The following is a 24,358-nucleotide window of genomic DNA, read 5'->3' on the forward strand; positions in this document are numbered from 1 at the left end:
CAGTCCTTACCCTGAAGTCAGACAATTTAATTCCTCCCTCTATGTCCTTGGCAGCTTTTGGGCTGCCGTCTCTTCACTAGAGCTTAAGCCAAATGTTTGTGAATGAGTCTGTGCTCGGGCCCTTTAAGAGGAATGCCTGGGTCTACAGCAGCCCTCCGTTTCACCCAGACCGAGTCCCTGCTATTTTTCTCAGCCAGGTGTGTGGGGACTCCTCTTCTAGGCACTGGTGTTCTGGGCTGGGGAGCCTGCAGTGGGGTTGGGACCCCTCACTCCTCAGTGGAGACCTCCGCAGGCAAGATATCCCTCCCCATACTTAAACGCCACACATGGTTGTGGGAATAGCTAGTTTCTCGTCTCTGCCCCTCCTACCAGTCTCACTTTGGCTTCTTTATATCATTAGTTAATAGGAGTTCCATTCAGCTAGACCTCAGGTGGTTCTCAAGGATGGTGGTTCTATAATTTAGTTGCAGTTTTGATGTGGTTATGGGAGGAGGCGTGTACAGTGGTTACTTACTCCACCATCTTGATGAGAAATCTCAAGCAGACTTTTTCTTTAATAAATATTTAGGGTGAAACCATCATGAAAAATAGATTAGTTCCTTTTTAAATCACAAGAAAATAGGCACAATATTTGAAAAGTGTAAGTAAAGATATTTAACAGTTCTCTGAAATTGCATGTTTTCAGAGTATTTTGCCAACAACATGATCCATCAAGAGGAACTCAAAATGGTAAGTCTCTAAAATTTAGTTTTGTGGGTTTAAAGAAAGGTAAACATTTAGGTCAGACATAGAATACCCTGATTTAGTAGCCTCACTCAATCACTCAGAAATACAAATTTCTGAGTTAAAATTTTACTTGCTTATAAGATTATCAGTTTCTTAGTGCAGTATATAATATAATGTACTAATTTTTCTTCTTTGTAAACTGTACCTACTCTCAGTAAAGCCTTTGTCTGATGTCTTCCATCCTCACTACAGTCAGAAGACTGCATCAAAACAAGGTAAAAAGCTTTGACTTTAGACTGCTCTTCTAAAGGAATATCATCCTCAGTAGGATGATATTGATAAAAGTACTACATGGTCCCTGAATTAAATTTTCCTAAGAACACATTGTTAGCATTTGAGTTCTAATTAAGGGAAATTGGATCCTGACTAACTGAAGTTATAGGATGTACATTTCATTCATGAATAGCCTCCGTGTTCTGCTGGAACAGCAGTGTCTCACCAGCACTAAATCTGGAATACTCCTTGTGGACTGGATTCAGGACCTCTTTGGAAAACACTCAGTTCTGTGTCATGCCAAATGCATTCTGTGGTGCTAAACAACACTCTCTAAACAATATCATTACCCTCACTTTTCAGTCACTGCCCTCTTTTTTTGATAATGAGTTGATGTTTTGGGGGAAGACTAATAAGAAATCCTAAATTCACATTCTTCCGCAATATCTGTTGCTAGTAGGAATTTGGTATGCTTTGTCACAGCTTAGGTCCTAATGAAGCTGGACTAGGGATGTGAATTACACATCTTAGGAACAATTGGGTACACATAAAATAAGCTATTCAGAACTAAATGCCATTCCAGTGCAATATCTTTTATTCTAACTTTGAATTTTTTAAAGATTTTTATTAAAATATAGCTAACATACAATATTGTATTTGTTTCATGTATATACCATAGTTATTCAACATTTGTATACCTAAAGAAGTGATCAACATAGTATGTCCAACAACCATCTGACACCGTACAACACTATTACATTATTGACTATATTCTCTATGCTATATACCACATCCCCATGATGTGTTTTATACCTGGAAATTTGAACTTCTTATTTCTTCACCTTTTTTTCTTCTTTTTTGATTTTTCAATTACAGTCGATAGTCAATATTATATTAATTTCAGGTTTATAGCATAGGCTAGACTTTTTTTTTTTTTTTTTTTTTTTGGCTGAAAACATTACCCTTTTAACTTATCTGGAAATACTATGAAAAACACTTGTCGATCAGTGTTTATTGACAGGGAAAGATAACAATAATGTATTAGTTCTAAGAAACAGATTATAACAGTCAGTAACGAATCCTCTCTGTAGAGGAAACCATTGTTGTTTCTTTTGAAGTCTTCCAAAATTTTTTATGTATACAAACACACCTCCTACTGTACTTTGCTTTTTTTACTTAATATATTCTAGAGATCCTTCCATATCAATACAAATGGCTCTACCTCACTTTTAAAGGCTGTATAATATTCCATTGTATAAATTATTCTGTCCTGTAGTTGAACCACAATTGAACTAGTCTCTGCATTATGGACATTTAGGTTATTTCCAGTTTTTCTATCACTTTTAATGCTGTAGTTAACATTTTTCTCCATTCAACTTTGTGCCTTTATGCAACTATACTATTAGGAAAACTTCGTATAAGTAGATTGCCGGATCAAAGAGTATAAACAATGAAACTTTGGATAACTACTGGCTAATTATCTTCCAAAGATGCTGAACCAGCAGCACACAATTACCCAAATCCTTTTAAACATTATATATTAAGCACCTTCATCTTTGTCAATCTGATAGGTGAAAAATTCTTTCTCTGTATTATTTTGCCTATCTTATGAGTGAAAATGAGTATATTCTCCTGTCTTTTGATCAGTTATATTTGTTTTCCTGTCACTCAATCTGTTTTCTTATTTAATGAACTCTCTCCTCAGAGGGTTCCCCATTTGCCCATTTTTCTACTCAGTTTTTTTCCTATTGATTTATAAGATCTTTTTATATTTTAAAAACTGGCCTTTTATCTGTGTTATAAATATTTAGTCTAAGTTTGCCATATCTTTTGACTTTGTAATAACTTTGGCATTATAAGAATTTTATATTTTATTTAATCAAGCATCAGTCTTTTCCTTTATGAAATCTGGTTTCTACATGATTTATATTTTTAGCTCATTTTTCACGAGTGAAAAGAAAAAGAAGAGGAATGAAAAGTCTCTCAACAGGCATTCCCAAACAGGTATTTTGTCTTAATTTTATTATAGCTTTAAATTTCTTCTTGCAAAGTCCTCATTTTTAACTATTCTGAATTTCAGGTGAAATGGTGATAGAAACATAATAAAGTGAATATTAAAGAAAAGTTAGATGTGTCTTGGGTATCCAAGCACATAATTCAGGAGGTGACAGTCCCACAGCTCCTATAACACATCCCCTGGTATCAAATTAGTGAGAGGAATCTGAGCCCACAGGGTGCTGTGGTCTTCACATGGGCAGAGGTACAGTTCAGCATCCTGACCTAGCCAAGTATTTCTCAGCTGCATGATCTGTACCTGACCCAATTTATAACTCTTATAATTTTCTGGATTACTGATATGTATAAAGCATATGAAAATGTTTTAGGGATTTGTAGCAGTTTTTTACACATCATTTCACAAAAGCAAAATTAATATAAGCCAGCAACCTTCACCTTTTGCTATTTCTATATGAGGTACTTGTCATACCTCTTAATGTTACACAAAACAAAAATATATTTAATACAGATGAATATGGGGCATGATTTTCACCATAGGTATATCGTTGAATTATAAGCAACAGAAAGATTGGTTTTCATTTTATGTGATATTAAATGCCAATAGTAAAATCAGTGTAATCTTGATTCTTCTCTCCTTCTAGCTATCTAAACCAATAACATTAAATAGACCCATGAAACAAATGAAGGAAGAGGATGGCAGACACACAGGTTTGCTATGTTTCGTCTGTAACAAATATGATCTATAGTACTTACAAAAATGATGACACATGTATTTCAAAGTTGGTATCCCACTTTATTCTTCTAGATTTGTAATAACTAATTATAAGAATTAAAAAAAAAAATTATCGTAACTATCCATTCTGTCAGAACCCAAGCAGATCAAAATAACTTAGATTGGGATGGTCTAGCACTCTTCAGTATTGAGAGGTTACACTTCTTTATATAGAAGCCAGGGTCTCATCTGTGGTCATGCCACCCTGAACAAGCTCGATCCCGTCTGATCTCAGAAGCTAAGCAGGGTCGGGCCTGGTTAGTACTTGGATGGGAGACCACCTAGGAAGACCAGGTGCTGTAGGTGTAAAAAATAAATAAAAAATAAGGGATTGTAAGATGATAAGGTCCTTGCAGTCTGTGAGGTCAACCAAAGGTTGCCTTGCTAGATAGATAGATAGATAGATAGATAGATAGATAGACAGACAGACAGACAGACAGACAGACAGACAGACAGACAGACAAATGATAGATTAGATAGTTAAGTAGATATAGATAGGTAAAACATGTAGAAGCCAGGGTCGCTGAGCTCAGAGTCCACTGTTGTGCTACTCTACACACTGTGATCCCCCTGTTCCCCAGCTAGCTGAAGCCAGATTATAGCTTTCTGTTCAAGGAGATAGATATTCCATACCCACACACAGTGACTATGACAGAAAAAATGACGGAGGCTGTCATTTCAATGATTTGAAGCTATTATATGCATAGAGAATTTTAGAAAATTATTCTAAGCAGTTTTTCAGTTTTACTTTTTGTAACATTCAATTCACTGTTTCACCTAGGAAAAAATATGAGTTATGATGAAATTACAATTAATAGAAAAGCTGAAGGTGCTGTATGTATTAACTAATATGCTCATCCACCAGTAGGCAAGGCCTAATGAAATGAACATAAAGTGCTTTATGAAAGCTGCCCTAAGATCATTTCCTTCTAAAATGTTTTTCTTATTCTTAGATACAATTGTGAAAGTTGCTTTTCTTAAGAAATGTAAGGAAGCGGGACTTCTTAATGATTTATTTGAAGAAATATTAGACAAACTTCATTTGATTCAGGAAAGACTCATGGATGAGACTACCTCAGAATCAGGTACTAAAATAGCAAAATTTCTACATACAGAGACTTTTTATTGGCCTACATGTAAAACAAAACCAAAAAAAATTATCCTTTTTCTTTCTGTGATCTTTTTTCTTTTCCTTATTTATCTAATTTTTTTAAAAAATAAAATCTATTGTTCCAGATCTCTGTCTTTAAAAAAACACTACATGGGTAATTCACAAACTCATTAATTTTGTAAAAGTACCCTGATACCCTGAAGGTCTTCTTGTGTTTTCCAGAGGTGCATAACTGAGAGTGACCAGCAAGAGATGGTCAAAACCAGATTTGGTCTCATATTCATTACACACTCCCCACCCCCGCCCCCACAGCCAAGCATACTTGTTGCTAAGATTTGAGAATGAGCATTATGTTAATTTTGATTTAACAAATTCTCTTCCTTAATGAACCAAGTGTCTCTTTTTGTATTGTTGAAGTTTAAAGTATAGAAGGTTTTTTTAATGTTCTGATTGATATTTGGCTTAGTTAAATGTTACCTTTCATTAGTTCTTTGGGAAGCTGAAGTCCCATTCATGTGCACAGGTATATAGCCACTTAGCCTTCTTATAACCTACCCTATGAGCTTAAAACCTTTATTATAAATATAGCTATTTTACAAGGAAAAGCTTGACAGTCTATACTTTAGGCAACAATATAAAATATATGGTTATTTTTAAAGGATTGTTTTCTATGGGACAAAACCAAAAAAATGAAATTAAGAGCAAACATTTCCAAAAGCTCATTCATTGCATTCTTTTATTTGTTTATTCTTTTGTCTAGACCAACCACTTCTCAAACTTGAGCATGCCCCTCAGAATCACCTGGAGGGCTTGTTAAATCACAGATAGCTGGGCCTCACCCCTGGAGGTTCTGATTCAGTAGAGGTGACAAGAATTTGCATTTCTAACAAGTTCCCAGGTGAGGCTGCTGCAGCTGCAGAGTCTAACACTAAAGTTCTACAGCAGATGAGTGCTCTGTTCACTCTTCCTTATTTTGGGTTATTTTGTGAGGTGTTTCTATCTATATAAATTAAATTAAAACTGAAAATGTTTTTCTCCCTCCAGACTATGAAGAAATTGGGACTTCACTTTTTGACTGTAGATTGTTTGAAGACACATTTGTAAATTTTCAAGCAGGTATATGAGTTACAACGAAGCAGCAAAGTTTATAAATATTTATTATATATTAAAATGATACTATCCAGTGATAAAAATCATATTGAAGAATGTCCATTGTTTTGTTAAATGAAAAAGCCCACTACAAAATAGTATGACCCTTTATACATACAGTCAAAAAATACATAAATACACAGAGGCACACATGTGCACAGGACAACTGCACCCAGTCGGAAACAGTACTGTCTATAAGTCACTGAATTATAGTGATTTCCTTTGTCTTTAGTGCTGCATTATATTTTCCACACACATAATACTTTGTGTAGAAACAACACAAAACTGAGTGCAAAATGGGAGCGTATTTGGAACATGAGGCTTCCTTTGGCCTCTGCTCAGGCGGCCAGGCTGTGATAAACCACGCTGCTTGCCTCCCTCTCATTATGACGTATGCTAATTTCAGTTCTCCCAACATTAATCTTCAGATCTAATCAGAGGGAGGATTGTCACTGATGGAGAAAAATGAGCAAAAATAGCCAAGAAATTTTTTTCCAAGAAATTTTTGAAAAAGAAGAAAATCTGGTTGGGGCAGAGACTTTTAACCTTTCTATAAAATGTTAACCATTTATTGAGTAGGTCCTTCCTTTCACCATTGTGTAAGATGCCTTCAGAACAGGCTACATTTCTACTTACTTGTGAGTCTGATCCGACTTCTCCATCAAGGCTGCTGCACATACCGCTGGCCAGGCTGCATATTGCACATCCCAGCAGGAGCGGGGTCCACAGACTCACACAGAGTTTGGTGCAGATGGCTCCCCTGAAGTTGCATAGACACAGCGCCCTACACGCTGTCCTTTTCCATGGACATAGTTGTCCAGGAAATTGTAGACAATAGGTTTTCCCTGTGGAGAAACTATTAGTTCATATCCCTGTCTCAATATACACAAGCTTTCTTCATTTTTGTTTTTATGTTACGCATTTCTATTTGAATTTTGTATTACATTTATAATCGGCAGAAAAAAAATTTTTTAATCTACCAAAAATAGTGTATCTTTTATGTCTCTTGAGAATGTCTCCCTACTGCTATTGGGAATATCTGCGTTTTTCAAAAATCAGCCTTTAAAATCTTTTTTTCTAAAAAGCTTTTTTTGTAGGAGACTTTCATCTGTATTTTTCTTTTATGTAAAAGTTACATGTTTGGAACGTGTCATACATCACTACCTGGATGAGTGAATGGGAGTATCTGGGTTACAGTGTAGTACTTGGGGAGGCAGGACAATAGGAGGAGACAGTATTTGGAATCTCATGAAAACTTAAAAAGGCTTAACTTTTGACACTCCAACTGATAAAGACTCTCTTGCTAAATTTAGCCTTTCTAATGTTCCAGAAAGTTAACTACAGGTATACAAGTATTCTAAAGAAAGATTATGTATGTTTTAATATTCTTCAATTTTGAGGTTTTTAAAAAATGACATTGCCACTAATACTGTAATTTATAAAGCCTAACTAAAGTATCTTCCTCCTAAGTTTCCACAATAAAAGCCTCCTTATTTCTAAATAACATCAAAAGCTTTTAGGTAACATTAAAAATTGGATGACTTTTTATGAAAGATTTGCCCTGACCACATGTTGTCTCCAGTCATCATCTCTCAACAAATATAATGTAGCATGAAAGTTATACAGTCACTGCTTTTGAGTTTTCTAAGATACAAAAAGGGACTTTTTCTCCTATAAATGTGTACAAAATTTTAAAGATTTACTGACCAGCTTTATGTGCAATAAATACTAGATAGAATTCTATCCTGAATTAGAAGAGGAAGCAAAGGCATGAAAGAACCAGTTCCCTCTCACAAGACCCTAGATTCTTTCCATTTGGGGCACAGCACTGTATACAATGCACTTGCAAATGAAAGGGGCTATAAATGGTACATTATTTATAAAACTGCTGAATTACCTGAAATCATTTTATTTCTTCTCCTAGCATTAGAGAATAAAATTCATCAATTTGAAGAAAAGCGGCAGCAGATGAAGGAAGAGATTGAGCTACTTCAGGACTTGAAGCAAACCTTGTGCTCTGTTCAAGAAAATAGAGACCTTAGTTCAAGTTCTACTTCAGTGTCTTCTCTATCTTCTTAAGAATTACCATTTCCTAAGCCAGGAATCGGCATAGTCCCAAGCAGGCTGAAAACTGGAGACCTGGCCTGTGAAAGCCACACATCATTAGGACAAGCCCCTCGTGTTTCTCTGGTCTGCAGACTTCAATCCTCACCAGCTCCTCCCTTTTCATGCCTAAGTGGATGTTTCCTGCCTCCCTCTTATCTCACTTCTACCGCTCCTGATAAAATGTTTCTCAGATTCTACTTGAGTAAATTGGATCATGCCTCCCATCTCACTCACCCTCTGTATTAAAAAGTCTTTTGGTGGTTTCCTGCTGCCATACTGCCTTCTACCCCTCCCCCACTCCAGTGATCTAAGCTGATGCCAGTAACACACCAGGTGCTCCTAGCCCCAGGGCCTTTGCACAGCATGTTAAGTTGTAACTGCTCTGTTGCCGTTCTCTGACCGCTCCTCCTGTGGGTCTCATACCATTTCTCCCACCTATTCCATCCGAGAGTACTTTTCCTTCATGTTAGTTCCCAGTGTAACCCACTGTATCCTACATCGAGTATAAGCTCTCTGAGGGCAAGAGCTCACTATTCTGTGTCTGCTCACGATCACATTCCCAGCACCTAGCATGCTCAATAAATGTTTGTTGAATAAATGCATAAACTCTTTTGAGACTAGTTCCAGCCCATAATGCCTCTTAAGATATAATAAATTTGAATCTTCTATTTTACTCGTACCAGATTTACCTGTCGTCTTATCACAAAGTCTGTTTTTCCAATTTCTCTTCAACCACAGTCACAACATGGGCATTCATCATCTTCCGAATAAACACTGAAATTTAAAACTGAATAAGTACATCAGTAGGAATGTACAATAATGGGGAAAAAAAAAAAGATAGTTATTTTTTTCAGCCTAACACTAAACAATTCAGATTTTTATGCCCCACCACCATGTCTGAGCCCTGAAAACTTCACATTCACATTTCTAATTTTTGACCACCGTTCGTTCCCTGATTTGCAATAATGCTACATTTCATAATGAATTTGATCTGAGTCCCAGCATGGTGTGGCACATAATAAGTAAAAATACCTGTTGAGGGAAGAATTGAATGTGGATGAAAAAGAACGTGCCCATTCCTGTTGTAATGGCAACCCTGGGCCAAGTCACTCTTGCCTGACAGACAAATTCTAAATCAGCAGTTTTCAAATTTGTCTGCACATCAGAATCACCTGGGGGACTTAAACCATAGAAGCCAAGACTCCATCCCAGTCCCACTGAGTAGAGATTTCCCTTGGTCTAGATAACTAACTCAACTCTCTGGATGATAACTGTAATTCAGTTACATCCTATAACAAAGCTTATCAGTAATAGTTTTGATGTCATGGTCTTTATTTAAAAGAAAACCTTTTTCCCCTAATTTACTTTCAATTTAATCTGTCTGTCATGGGAGGTATGTCGGCATAATGTGCTTGTGTTCGACGGTCATAAAGTAGGCAAATATGGGGCAAGTTGTTAAAACAGTCCTGGGTTGGTATATCACTGACTACTGCAAAACTTTAATCAAATATTTAATCTATCTGAGCCTAATTCTGCCTACCTTACGTACAAAACGTGGGCACTAAAAAATGTGTGTGCAGCACAGGGCACGATGCCTGGCACTGTGGGAAATGTGTGCCAACATTTCCTCCTAACAGGCTGTCAGCGCCGAGCTGATCAAGAAGGGAAGGTTTCGGTGGTGAGACGCCCAGTTGAAAGAACACACGAGGGGCCGACATGAGAATGAAAGGCAGGCACCAACTTTATTGCGAGGAGTGTGCGCTTCTGCACTAGGGGACCACATGAGCTTTATGTATATCAGAGAACAATAGTGGCATTGTGCCACACATGCGTGATAAATATAAATGTAATCACGCTTACATAAGCTGGGCGCAGGCACCCTGCTACACTAATGTAACATTCTAAATCTGGGGCCCTATTCCTAGCCGCGATCATAGCCAGACCTGGGACCAGCCAGGCCCGGAGCCCATGCTCTACCCCTACAGGGTTGTGGTGCAGGATCTGGCCCAGAGGGCACTACCTTGGGCCTACAATCCACTTGCCATTCTTGGAGTGGCTTAGCCCCGCGGGGCATCACCCCTGGGGTACTTTCTATCCGTCATCTCTCTGGGTGCTGCTCAGCACACCAGGGGCATTGTGACACGGCAACTTGTGCTTGTGCCCCCATCATTTCACTACCCGTTCCATGGTACAAACCATCTGTGTACCAGGCACCCTCAGGGATGGGAGCCCGACCCTCTACACAGGGACTTGGTATGTCTCCCGTCTCAGCAGGCTCCACCAGGAGCTTTGCTTGAAACTGCACTCGTCCCAATAGGGGGTGCAGTTGACCGGACATGGGACTCACAGAGTACTGTGCCTGCTGCTCCAGGTACGCGCCCCCACAATAGGTCAGTGTAGGGGTCTGTGCAATTCTCATATGGGGAGTCTTCACCCAGGACCACAGCCACCCCTCCATGGGGTATGTGGACTGCACAGTTATGAGATTAGGGCCAGTGATGGCTTCACTGGCCAGAAGGGCTGCATATACGGCAGCCAGTTGTTTCTCTTTCAGAATACTGCACTCCCATGCCTTTCCATAACTGGAACCAGAAGCCTATTTTCACCTTCCGGGAACCATGCTTCTGCCACAAGCCCCACCCAAACTCTGCATCATCCACCTGCATCGTATGCAGGAATGGGAGGGCTGGATCTATTACACGTAGAGTTTGGGCTTGTGCTACAGCTTGCTCTGTAGCCTTAAAGGCCTCTTCTATCTTGGGAGTCCAATCCCACTGTGCACCCTATCGACTAGACAGGGCAGGGGTCACATCGAGGAGGCCAAATGGGGGATGAACACTCTCCAAACCCAGCAGTCCCAAATAGGTTTGGAGCTGCTTCACTTTTTCGGGCCGGGGATATGCCTGTATCTTATCAATCACCACCTCTGGCATTACTTTTGTCTTACCTGACCAGACAACTCCCAAGAATTTGACAGAGAACCCAGGTCCCTGGACTTTGTCCTTGTTGACTGCCTAACCCCAGTCGGCGAGAGCTTCTCGCAAGCTGGTCACTGCTGCTTCTAGCTCTGTAAGAGAATCAGAGGTTAGCATTATATCCTCGATGTAATGATACAAGTGCACTGCGGGCGGTCGTTTCCACATGGCTATATCTTGAGCCACGAGACCATGGCACAGGGTAGGGCTGTGCAGATAGCCCTGGGGAAGGACGAGGAATGTCCACCGTCGCCCTTCTCAGATGAAGGCAAACTGTTCTTGACTTTTGGGGGCTATGGCAATAGAGAAAAAGTCATTTGCCAAATCCACCACATAATGGTATCGTCCAAGTTCATGCTACAACCAGTCCATGATGTCCGCGAGGTTTGGCACAGCAGTATGCAGGGGCAGCGTAACCTTATTCAGCTTCCGCAGTCTCAGGTCAGCTGGCTCCCCTGCCAACTGGATGTTCCTGCCGAATCCCTACAGCGAGATAATCGGCCAGCTGCACCACACGGGTTGTGGATTTCCTGGGAATAAGGGTGAATTGCTGATCCGGGCGCGCTGATTCCACAGCACCAGCAGCACTTCATTAGGTCGCTGCTCAATCTTTTCTACACTGACCCCTGCCACAAGGAGCTCAAACGACATCTGCCTGCTGCTCACTCTCATAGCCCAACTGGCTGGGGGCTGCTCTGCTCCTCGTTTTCAGCCATGCCTCCGTCCGTGTACTGGCCGGTCTGGGAGTGCAGGGCACGGTACGGCACGCACTTGGGTGGAATGCTCACTGCATTTCGCTTCCACATCCCCCAGCCTAGCCATGGCGGATGTCTCCTCGTGGATCCACCTATCCACATAAGGGGCCAGCAGTGCTGCCATGGGGCCAGAGGTCAAGATCAAGTCCTTCATACAGGTTGTAAATACCTCTTCATCGGGACTAGTGTACTGGGTGCGAAACATCATCTGTCGCATGCCCATTTCTCGAATTATCTGAACCAGACCTAAGCACATGATCCATCTGCTCACTGTCTCTGGCAGCTCCCCAGGGTCGGCCCACACTGTCAGTGCAGCAGACATGAGCCAGTTAATGAGGGAGTGATTGCCTGCACCCCATGCCAGAGGCGCCACATTCTGGAGGCGCTGCCGGAGGAATGGCATCACTGTTATGGAGAGTAGCTGAGCTATCTCTTCCGGAGATAATTCAGTCCCTTTGGCCCCATCATCCCACAGCCGCAGCAGCCACCCCAGAACTGTCTCCCTGGCTCTCTGCCGTACCTGTTTCGTCAGGTCCTGGAGTTTGGCGGGGGTGTACTGGATCAAGGTGATATGCTTTTTAGCCTAGGGTGTGGCACCAGCTTGCTCTCCCCAGCCCCAGGGCCAAAGGCTGTTCCACTTCAACCTGCTGCCGTATCAGCAGGGCTGCACCTGTCACGTATCAATGGCGGGCTCCCAGACTGGGTTGATGGCAGTGATCCAACAGGACCCTGCAGCATGTGTTCCGCTGCAGCCAACCGCCTTTCCAGTGCTTCTTCCTGGCATTGCAGTTGCTGCACCTGCTGAGCCTGGTCCTGAACTTCCAGGCTGGCCTGCCGCAGCACCACCAGGAACATCCAGGTCCCCTGACCCGCTGCCTCCAGTGAGCGGTTGGGACATTTGGCTCCAGCATCTCCAGGGCTTTCCGGACGTCTTCCAGATACAGCTTCATTGCATCCTAATCCTCTGTGGGCATCCACGTGGCGAGATGCAAGGCCATGGGATACCACTAGGAGGCAGAGAGCCACACGTCCTCCACCCTGGGACCATCCGGTGTGCTGGGGGCTGTACACGCCTCATCCCGCCGACTACACCACGTGTCAGCGCCGAGCTGATCATGAAGGGAAGGTTTCGGTGGTGAGACGCCCAGTTGAAAGAACGCACAATGGGCTGACATGAGAATGAAACAGTAGGCACCAACTTTATTGTGGGGGGAGCGTACCTCTGCGCTAGGGGACTGCATGGGCTTTATGTCAGAGAACAATAGTGGCATTCTGCCACACATGCGTGATACAATAAGCTGAATCATGCTTACACGAGCTGGGCTCCGGTGCCCTACTACATTAATGTAACATTCTAAATCCAGGATCCTATTGCTAGCTGCAAGCCTGGGGGCTGTACACGCCTGGATCACAGCCAGACCTGGGACCGGCCAGGCCTGGGGCCCACACGAAGCTATAGAGGAGTCGATTGTGTCAGAAGAATTACTACACTAATGTAACATTCTAAAGCTGGGGTCCCATTCCTAGCTGCAAGGCTGGAACACAGCCAGACCTGGGACCAGCCAGGCCTGGGGCCCACACAGGCCCTGGCTTTTCTTCGTTCTAACCAAATGAACTTGCTCATGGTGAACTCTACAAGGCTCATTAGCCCCAGCTTGTAAGCCTTTGTTTGTGCCGCTTGGCTGTTTTAGAAATGAGCTATTTTCCTGCATACCACACAGATATCTTCGGATATGTTTCTCATATTATTAAGTTTTCTCTTGCTAGCATGAAACGTTGTTTATAAATGTTATTGTGCTGTTAATTCCTAAACCTCTCTCTCCTCCTAATAATTTATACATTCTTTGAAGACAGGGACTATGTCTTTCCCTTCATTTATAAGTAACCCCACAGGATCCAGATACATTTTTTCTGCTCTGACAGTTCAATTGTACTATCTTTCAGCAGGAATAAAATCAAAGAATTTCTATTGTGTGTGTATGTGTCTGTGTCTGAGAAACAGTTGACACGTTAGTACCTGTTTTTAGTCTGATACCTGCTAGGCCTCAGTACTGATTTTGTAAATCATTGCAAAATACACATAAAATTTACCACGTTAGCCACATTTAAGTGCACAGTTCTGCAGCATTAAGTACATTCACACTGTTTTTGCTGCTGTGACCACTGTCCATCCACAGAACTCTTCTCATCTTGGAACCCCCGGCAACCACCACCGTACCTTCTGTTCCCGTGAGTATGACTACCCTAGGTACCTCACATAAGTAGAATCATACATTTGTCCTTTTGTGGCCGACTTATTTAACTTAGCATAATGTCTTCAAATTTCATCCCCGTTGTAGCATATGTTGGAATTTCCTTCCTTTTTATGGCTGCATATTACTGATTTTTCAGGGAAAAAACAACTGCATGCCAGTTTAAACACATTACTTTATTAACAAGTCACTCTAAGCATTACCTAAGTACAACCTATATACTAGAGTATCAAACATTGTCTCAGTAAGAAGTTCAAGAGTACATTTAGGGCTATTTTAAAGAATATGAATACTTTGGCTTTCATTATTACATCAGATGAAAAAAGCAATTCAAAGAAGTTTTCATCTCTGTGATTAACAACAAAACCAAGTAGAAAAATAAGTATTAAAAAAAACGATACTCGACTACTCTTTGAGAAATTCATTCCCGTTTTCTTTACTACATACATACTCATACAATTACCCAGTAATATGAGAAGTGGTTCTTCACCTATATTAGGACCTATTATTTTAATTTGTGCTTTACTTTTAAGTTCATTTTTTTTTTCAAGTAAGAGTGACAGTAAACATACTGAAGTTCTTATTTTGTCTGGATCATAAGCCTACAGAACAGTGATTGTTGGAAATACTACTCATCATAACTAATAATCAAATTAATGGGCATTTATCATCTAGCAAGAAAAATTTTATGTTGCATAATTAATTCTATTCTAATAATTCTAATAATTGGGCTTCAATCGCTTGCAACATGGTCAAGAAAAGGGGACGGCACTTCTAGGTGTGTATATATTTCACCTATCAATGGATCTCGTTCTCCCAACACCACACACACTTAAAAACATTGCTAAAAAAATAGCAGCTGCCGCATCTCTTCACCCTCTTAATTTGGCTCTAAAAGTCTATTTAGGTTCCAAGTTCAGATAGGAGGAACTTCCAAGCAGGAAACAGTAGTTCACTAACAGAGCTCCCACAAATGGAAATGAGTCCATGGGCCAGAGAGCAGAACAAAGCTTTGTTCTTAAAGCAAGCTCGACGGACACACATGACAAAACTCAGAGCCGAACATTCTTACCTTCCAGATCACACTTCATAAGCAGATCCAAAAATCAATAAAGAAGATCATAATTCTGATCCTTTTCTAAAGTTAAATTGTGCTAAATACCACAATTAAAAGGAGAAGGAAATCAAACTGAAAGCTGGTGGTTTCAAATAAGCAAACTTGTGCTGGATTTGGCCTAGATAAAAGAGATAAAGTGAATTCCATTAAGCCCTATAAGAGAGTTGGTTTTAAGAACCACTTCTCTGAGTCAGATGTAGCAGATCTGATGATGTAGCAGCCATAATTTAGGGAGGCAAGAGTACGTTGAATATGTCATTATTTTCCTCTTACAATTAGTATTTACAGGGGAAAAGGTATGTGTGGGGGGATTTAAACTTAAGTTCTCAGATTTTACCTTAAGAAAATGAAAAGCCTTTAGATAGTAATGGGAATTCTAATTAATAAAATATTCACCTTTGTCCAAACAAAGTTTCTTTCATTAACAACTTTTCGCAAACCGTTCTAAATTAGTACTCTTTATGTGCTTTAGTCTTAAGAGAAATTTTGGCTAACCTAGAAATTTATCTTTACATAATTATCATTTCAATAGATTAACTCATATTAAACTGAATATATTTTTATATATCATGAAGTTAAAAAGTCCATCGATAGTGCAAACACCCAAACAAAAGCCTCAATCTCAACTGTTCCTTCACAGCAAGGCAGTGAGCTAGCAACTAATGCAGCACTTCAACAAGCCCCAAAGTCAGCATCTCTAACTCATGGTGGGGCCTCTATGTCTGTCTCACAATTCACAAACTACCCCAACTCCTAGTGTCAAAAGCGTTGTTGATATGTGAGCAAGGGGAGTTGCCAAAAACTTCCCCTTTCCAAGTTCAGAAATTCCTCTAATCAAAAACCAAACTGCCCCGCCCCCAAAAAATACACCTAAACTTTCACTCTTTTACAATGCTCCAGCCAAACCTACAGTCACATTTAAAATATACATATCTAGAAACAAGAGTTGTTTAAAATAGGTTCAGGAAAGGCCGCACATCCTTCATATATTCCTACACAGAGAACTGTGTCTCAGATATGAAAAGCACAACCTGATGGGTTTTTACCTGCAGAATTATATCACCCGTAGAGCACAAAGGGCACAGCATCACCATCGCCAGTGCCCCAGGGCACTCACACAAAACCCAGCAGCCTTGGCTTCAGTTCTTAAAGGCTCCACATTTACTGGCTTTAGCAATGAATTCCTTTAGCAGGGGGCCATCCATTTGCCAAAACGCTGCAGTCTGTGTAACTTCTGTCAAATGATTGATGCAAAACTTAAAGCAGAATTCTTCTAAATCCTGGACATACACAACAAAAATAAAAACAAGAAGAGGGCCTTTTTTTAATTAACTTTGATTGAATTACCTCTCTCTAAATCCCTCATCCCAAATCTCTCACCCTCCCCCAGAAAAGACAGGTGAGGCCAGAAACCTCAAATTAAGCAAACAAGCGACCACAGGTAGGTGTCAGAAAAACATACTATTTACTCACAACACAGTAAAAGTGATGGTTCCCCTACCTGTCTGACTCTTCAAAACGTGCCCACATGCACACACAGTCTATGAGGGGAAATTTCCACATGGTTATCACATAGACTAGTCATATTCAAAGACAGTGTTTCAAAAAGCTGAAAGCAACTTTAGTCCATATCATATGTTTTACTACAGTCAAGAAGTCAGAGAAAAGAAGATGTGGGTTATTTAGTTTAAGGAAGACCTTAAGAAATAGAAAAGTGATGAAGAGATGTAGTCAACCTAAAATGACACATTAAAAAAAATTCTGAGGATCTTAAATTCATTTTTGTGATCTCTTAAAAATAAAAATGACTTTATTTTTAAAACCACAAAGAATAATACACAACTTCCACCACAGTAATTTCTCAGATAGTCAATATAGGGAAGAATATCCACAGAGACTGGAGTTTTCAGTCAGACAAAAGGAATCGTCAACTACCAACATTCAGAAGGAAAGTAATATATACAAGTATAAACCAGAACAATTTAAAAATCTATTTCTGCCTCACCAATACATCCTATTGCCTCCAGAAAAACTCTACTATAATGTTGTTTGTTCCTTCCAATGTTGGAACATATATTTATTAAATCAATTAGGTACCTGAAATGTACACACAGACTAAGTATATAAGAGCAAATTCCACAAATACCTCGATTTTTATTACTTGGATATATTGAAGGTACTCAATGTTCTATCAAACCAGGAACTCAACATTTAAACCGTATGGTCTTGGTTTTATGTTTCTAGTTAACCATGAAATAAGAATTTTAGACAGAGTGAGCAAGGGCCCATACAAACACGGACACACCCCTTTTCTGCTTTCAGACCCCTGAAAACAAATACTTTCTATACCCTAAAGATCCCTCTGTCCCTAGCTGAGAGACCTTAAGAAATAGTTATAAACCAGTAGGAGATAAACCCCATCTAACGTGTTTCAGCCAGCTGCTGCCAGTTTTGTTTTCCAGATAATTCAAAATGCATTTAAAATGTTAGCACAATCTCTGGATCCATATTTTTACTAAGAAATTCCCAGTGGGCTGAATGAATGTACAGCTGAATACTCTGCATATTATAATAAACTAAAATGTAAAACTATATAAAACATTCCTTCTCACATTATTAAAGAAAAAGCACTACTCCTGCTATTATAACTCAATGTTTAATAAATAGCTCTAGGTACTAAATTACATTCCACAGGAAGATAAGTCATATTTTAATCTTATTTATCAAAAACAGAAAACTAGTTTATCTATACATAACTTAGGAAGTAACCAGTCATGAGCACAAAACGTTCTTCAAATCATGTAATGTATCAGATAAAGATCTTTAAATATTAAGTTTTAATTTTATAATTTCAAAATCAAAGGGAAAGAAGAGTGCAATAAATTCTGGCATTGTAAAACCTTATCGCTTCCAGGTCTACTAATTTGGAATTCAAGATTTTGTAGTATATATGAAAAATGAGTTGAGTTGTTCTCTGGAGCATCTGAGATCTTGCTCCCTGGCACATGTCATTAGTTTGGTTCAAATAAACTCTAATAAAAATTCAAAAAAAAAAAAAACTGAGTTTACTCAGTTTACTCATTATACAGATTACCTTGAGTATAAACTTAAGAACTCTTTTACATAGTATAAGTATAGCAATGGTGCTTCTAATTACAAATCAGTCCCTATATCTTTAACAACAGTATGCCTTCCTTTCCCCTCCAATTAGTTTGAATTGGAGAGATTTCTCAGTGTTCAACAAATGCTTAACAGCTTTAAGCGTTAAAAGTCTAACTGGAGAACATGGAAAATAAACTAAATCGCCATTGTTTAAATAAGTAACTGAATCTTGTTTAAGGCAGGTCTATGGAAAAGGAAGCACTGAATGCACTTGGAGAAAGAGAGACTGAAATGTGTTAAGTTCTTTGCATTAGTCGTACAGTGGCATGGCCAAACCGATTCACCGAGCAACTGATGCCCTGAACCGACTCACCTTTGATGTGTGACTCAGATAAATATCTTTCTGATAATTCTTAAATACTATAAGAACCTACATGATCTGTTCTCCCTCATTCTGCAAATGATCAGATCTTCAATTACCTATAAAAGAAAATCTGACTCTTACTCAACCAATATGCCAACAATAATAGGGCTGCTGGGCTTTAAATAAAACATTTCCAAGAAGGACAAGAATGATCACCAGTAAATGAATAAAATTCATAATATAATGAGTCTTCTCAAGGCTCATGAAATAAGGAAGTAGAAGAGGGTGTAAAATCAAGGGGTCTAATAAGGTATTCTTGGTATTTTAGAAACTGAAGTTCATGTTTGTGACATTTTGTGGTGAAATCATTATGAATTCAGAAGCAAATAGGGTAACATCAGATTTGCTGTAATTAGAAAAAGATCAAAACTAAAAATTGCTATTCTGAAATAATTTATAATTTCATTCTAAATTTTTAAACATTTAAATTAATTATTCTAATCCCTATATATACTCTGAAAATAAGTTGTTTCTCCTTTCCACAGATTTTCTTTAGTAATAAAACAGAACAGAGAATTGATGGTCATAATACCAACATTTTTTAAATGCTGATACATTTAACAGAGGTATCAGGTCCTAAAATCCTGAAGCTAAAATAGCTGGACGCTAAGACTTGTCATGGAAGGCCACTTAGCCATGGTAAGACAGCCTGCCATTGTGTCACAAGCCACCCTTGAGACACAATCCAGCTGGCAAGAGATGGTGAGCCACATCTAACTCTGTCTAAACTTGTTAAACTGCAAAACGAAACCCCCAAACCTTAAAGTTAAGTTTAAAATTCATTTTATAGTATATCAAGTACAAAATATTCCAAATCAAAGTGGAGTTTGTTTGTTTGTTTTTAAGAATGTATTTAAATACCGTACACATGGGAAAAAATTTTTTATTATCTACTGATAATAAAAAACTTTCAAACTGGCTGTCAGAAAAAAGAAAAAAATGCTGACCATTTTGCTTTAGCAGAGTTTGCCAATATTCGCAATGCAAATCAATTTTGGAATTATACTTCTGGGCTCATATTTACTGCTTCCCACCAAAAGCAACATTACAGACATAAGTTGCTCAGTGAGTAGGATTTTCTGGAAAGTTCTCTAATTTGGTTAAACAAATAATACTTCGCACTGTTTCTCCTAACATTCAGATACACATAGAAAACAAAAATCTCTTAAAAAGAAACGGTATAAAAAGAAGCATTTAAGTTTTTTTATAATGTGACACAGATGGTTCAATGTTTTACTCATATTTTCTCCCTTGATGTCAATATTTATTCCGATTTGTGCTACAGAATATTTAAGTGCTCCTTCTCCAAGTCCTGCTATACTATTAAAACCAATAGAAAGGTTGACTATGCATTCATAATGCAAATGTTCCATAATAGTCAGCTTACTTTCAAAAATCTTCCTAACTACTGAGTCGATAAATATATTTTTGTTGCTTTTATGTGTGTATATTTGCTTCAAAATTACCTTGTCAAAAGGAGGTATGGAGGAACCACAATAACTTTTCTAGATAAGCGAAGAAATGTGAGAAGCAGGTAGTCTCTAGTTTCAACCCACAGAGTGAAGGAAATGTCATCTAGTAATCCCAAGTTGAACTTCTGAAAATAGTAGTTTTTGCAATTAATTTCCATGTGGCTTAGTAGTAGCTTCCCTCAACTAGTAGATATAGTAAGTGGGTTTAATTTTACATTCTAAACACTTCATTTATTCACTTACTATATTTGATAGCATTAAGGAAATAAAATGTTAAAGTACCTTAAACAATTATATAACTCCTATCAGAACCAAAAATATACAGCCTAGATAGAAGTGATTCTTTTCATTTTTGTCTTCCATTTTCTATTTTTTTCTATATTCAATGTGTAGTATTTGTAGGTTTGTTTGTTTGTTTGTTTTTTACGTTTTTTAATAAGCACACCTCCATGGTTAGGTATTTCAAATATATTCATTCATTTGTTTAACTCAACATATATTTCTGAATACCAACTATATGCCCACACTGTGACAGACTCTGGGGAATCATGCATTTGTGATATATAATAAGGGACAATTTTTAATATGTTTATATTTAATATGAGAAAAATAAAAACTAGTAAAAGAGAATGATCAGCTGGCATAAAGACTTTATCTGTAAACATTCTAGGGTAGATTTTAGCTGGAAGTGAGGAAGAAATTTCCGGCAACTAGAGTCAAGATGATTGCCTCTGCCCAGGTGATTTTTGTGAGCCAGATCCCATCCCAAGAATAAGAAACTCACTAGCAATGAGGAGGAGTACGGAGAGGCACAAAAAAGATTCTACAATCAATCACTTAATGGAGAGAAAAGGCACCAGCCAATTTAAAATTAGATCACTGGGTGGAAATTAAGTAGTTAAATCTAAAGAAACAGCATTTCTAATAATAAAGCTCATGGTGTCTAAGAAAGAGTAGGAAAAAAAAACTATACTTCCATTTCCTGTTAGAAATAATATCCTTTGATCATTTTTCCATATGTTGAAAGGGCCACAGAGAAAGTCAGCTATATTTGATCTTAACAGATATTTATAACCATAATATAATCTCAAATAAAAATAGGATACATTTGGAAAATACATGACATAATGATTCACTTCAATCTCTAAGTGTGATAAAGATGAAGTCTGTCCTCCACCACACCTCCAAGTCCGTATCTGCAAATCTTTGCAGGTATTTGGAGACATTTTGAACTCCAAAGCTACCTTTTATTCCCTATGAATTTGTAAAACCAACCATACCAGCCTTTAGTTCCCTGATTATCCTCAAAGCTGCCTTCAGGGGGTTCCACAAACATTTATCATCCAGAGCCTACTACGTGCCAGGCACAAGAGAGTACACGAATGAATAAGATACAGTTCCTGCTCGTGAGGAGCTTACAATCTAATGTTGCTTTGGTTCTTAACTCTAAAAAATGCACATAAACATAAAATTTCAGACTCCCAAAAGCCCTTTCACTCACAAACTCTCTAGAGATCCATGAATTCCAGATGAAGAATTCAATCCAGTGTAAAAACAAATAAAAAGGAGTCTGGAGCAAGTTCTTTGCACATAAATAATTGTGTTATGTTTAGATGATAACAAGAATTTCAGAGCATACCCAGATATAAATCATAAAGTATCCGTGGCTTATGACAGGGCAGAATTGGGAGACAGCAAAAGTGGGTCTTGAAAAAAATATATATATGCTGATTTTGAGAAATACTTGAACTAAAATATGCTGTTTGTTAGTCCAATTAGATATGTATTTCATATTTCGACGTGTAGTACAGCTGCAGGGACCTCAGTTTCTTTTCTTAGTTAAAAATGAAAGGAGAGGAGCAACCATTTTTGAAACTATGAACAGAGAACGAGAAAGCCAGATTTCGTTTTTCAGGGGTCAGTCAGTTCATTGATTCCCTAAATAGAAGGGAAGTTACTCATTGTGGTCCTTGTCTCATGTGAGGAGGAGGAGAGAAAGGAGCACACAGGGAGTGAAGGGTGGGTTGAGTTTTTGTTTGTGGTTTTATGTTACCTCTGCATCATATCTGACCGCAGCAGAGAATAATGAAAAGGCATTCTCCACAGTGATTCCTCGCTTGATAATGTGCTGACAAAGTTTTTTCAATCTGTTTTCACAGTAAGATGTTGCCAAATCCAAAAGACCTAAAAGTAAAAAGTGTGGAAAGTTTAATAAAGTTTATGATAATTTCCCATAATTATATACATATATATACACACACATATGTGTGTATGTGTATGTGTGTGTGTATTTCATTTTGGTGCACAGAGTTATGTAGGTAAATCAGCAGAAGTTTCTTAGAAAATACTACTCTGAGTTTTATTAAATAAGTTCTCTTCCTTACTCCTTCTACCTCCCCACCTCCCAAATATACCTCTCTTATATTCACTTTATACAACTTCTTCTATGATACAAAGGAAGGGAAAAAAATGAAATTCCCCCCCTCATTTTGTTTCCAAAACGATATGCTTAATCCATCATCAAATTATACTTCGGCATTAAAAAAATAAGTCCACCGTCAGAAACTGTGTCCATAATAACTACACAATAGTATTTTTAAACATATTTGCTTCAAATATTTTTTTAAAAACTATATAAAAGTCAATAAACCTGAAACTTTACATTTCAATACTGTAAGAAGATGAGATATATTTCTGACCATGTGACCTGGCCAGTCCCAGTGTAGCTGAGGTACCTATAGCATCTTCAGGTGGCAGGTCAACTGCGTCTGTGTAGAGGTACTGGAGAAAGGCACGATACACTGGGTAAGAAAACTGGTCTATTTCTATCACTTCTTTCATGTCCTCATTCCAATAAGACTGAAACATGGATCGAAAGTGCTCACACCTAAAACAGAAGAGCAAAAGATACTTAATTCAGTTGATGGAATCAGGTAAACAAATACTACAGTTATCCTTAACTACTACTACATTTGGGCCTACACACACCAGGATCATGAATCTGTAGCTAGCACCCTAAAAACATTCCATGTGCAAGGATTTTTATATTTGTCTTTTATGTACACTTTCATTTTTGATGAGCACCTCCTGTGAAACATTAAGAATCACTCACAGAGCCTAGAGTGCCTAGCACCTCTGCAGTACTGCAGTTTCCGGCTGATACTCCCATTCAGATCAGGATTTTTTGCTCACTTACTTTTTAAAAGGTGTACAGAAATGCATTTTAAACAATGAAATTAAAGGAAATTAAAAAATGAGAGTTCAAACTTATCATTATAAATTCATTTAAATGATTCATTTGTTTTTTGTTTCATGTAAACAGCATATGTTCTTAAACCGGTTTTAAATGTTAACTGGACTGTGGTTAAGCTGATTACTGTTTCATTACCTTACATGATAATTTTCCTTCTTTTCTGACTCATCTTCAAAATGGCCATCGCTCCTATTTTGTTTCTTTGCTTTGCCTTACTCCCGTTCCTCTCCTCCCAAGTCTGTTACCAGTTTATTTATAAAACTTGGATAATGCATATTTCAATAAACCTAAATGGGCCTTCTTGTATGTTAACACATACAAATCTACCTGTATGAGGAACTGATTTCCAAATATTAGATTTTCTTAAAGTATAATATACTTTATAGTTTTAAAAAATCATCTTTCCAAATCTTTAAAAAATGAGATAGAGTATAAACAAAATATTTTTAAAATCCATTCAGAATACTAATAGAATGGCTTCACTTACCTAAGAAATTACTTCATCTGAGAAGTAAAAAGAAATGGTTGTCTAAGCAAGGAACAGTAGGTAAAATGATTTAGAAAACTACACATGAAAGGAATAGACTGGTTGCCCACAGGTTCACAGACAGAAACATTTCCAGTCCATCTTTCGATTAATACTTTGGTGCAGATACTTATTTCCTCAAGTAATGAATGACATATGGTGTTTTGGTTCCCTTAAACATGTTATTGTGTAAATAGGTTTTTAACTAAATTTCCAAAAAGACTTGTAAATGGTCACTTCAATTCTCAATGGTCTGATTTTATGTACCTCTTTCTCTGTAATGACAGCTTTAGTGAGCAACGGTCCAATTATTAATAAATACAAAGTTC

General features: G+C 38.3%; 2 protein-coding genes and 1 pseudogene across 6 annotated transcripts in view; 2 read left to right on the forward strand and 1 right to left on the reverse strand.

The window, feature by feature from the left end:
• LOC120583855 (histone-lysine N-methyltransferase SETDB2-like) overlaps window positions 1–8,837 on the forward strand; it is a 96,117-nt gene extending 87,280 nt beyond the window's left edge. For both annotated transcript variants that reach the window (XM_039839381.1, XM_039839380.1), the window contains 7 exons: window positions 686–729; window positions 942–1,001; window positions 2,936–3,003; window positions 3,657–3,723; window positions 4,741–4,872; window positions 5,943–6,014; window positions 7,972–8,837. In XM_039839381.1, the coding sequence (XP_039695315.1) occupies window positions 686–729; window positions 942–1,001; window positions 2,936–3,003; window positions 3,657–3,723; window positions 4,741–4,872; window positions 5,943–6,014; window positions 7,972–8,126 (598 nt within the window). In that variant the 3' untranslated portion in view covers window positions 8,127–8,837. The remainder of the gene's footprint in view (window positions 1–685; window positions 730–941; window positions 1,002–2,935; window positions 3,004–3,656; window positions 3,724–4,740; window positions 4,873–5,942; window positions 6,015–7,971) is intronic.
• LOC120583918 (uncharacterized) lies at window positions 3,975–4,093 on the forward strand (annotated as a pseudogene).
• Window positions 8,838–14,290: 5,453 nt separating the features above from the next.
• RCBTB1 (RCC1 and BTB domain containing protein 1) overlaps window positions 14,291–24,358 on the reverse strand; it is a 53,829-nt gene continuing 43,761 nt past the window's right edge. For all 4 annotated transcript variants that reach the window (XM_039839384.1, XM_039839385.1, XM_039839386.1 and 1 more), the window contains exons 11-13: window positions 22,986–23,137; window positions 22,304–22,434; window positions 14,291–16,532 (exon numbers count right to left, since the gene is read on the reverse strand). In XM_039839384.1, the coding sequence (XP_039695318.1) occupies window positions 16,392–16,532; window positions 22,304–22,434; window positions 22,986–23,137 (424 nt within the window). In that variant the 3' untranslated portion in view covers window positions 14,291–16,391. The remainder of the gene's footprint in view (window positions 16,533–22,303; window positions 22,435–22,985; window positions 23,138–24,358) is intronic.

Source organism: Pteropus medius, unplaced genomic scaffold (genome assembly GCF_902729225.1).
Source record: "Pteropus medius unplaced genomic scaffold, Ma_sr-lr_union100, whole genome shotgun sequence".
In the NCBI taxonomy this organism is placed as follows: Eukaryota; Metazoa; Chordata; class Mammalia; order Chiroptera; family Pteropodidae; genus Pteropus; species Pteropus medius.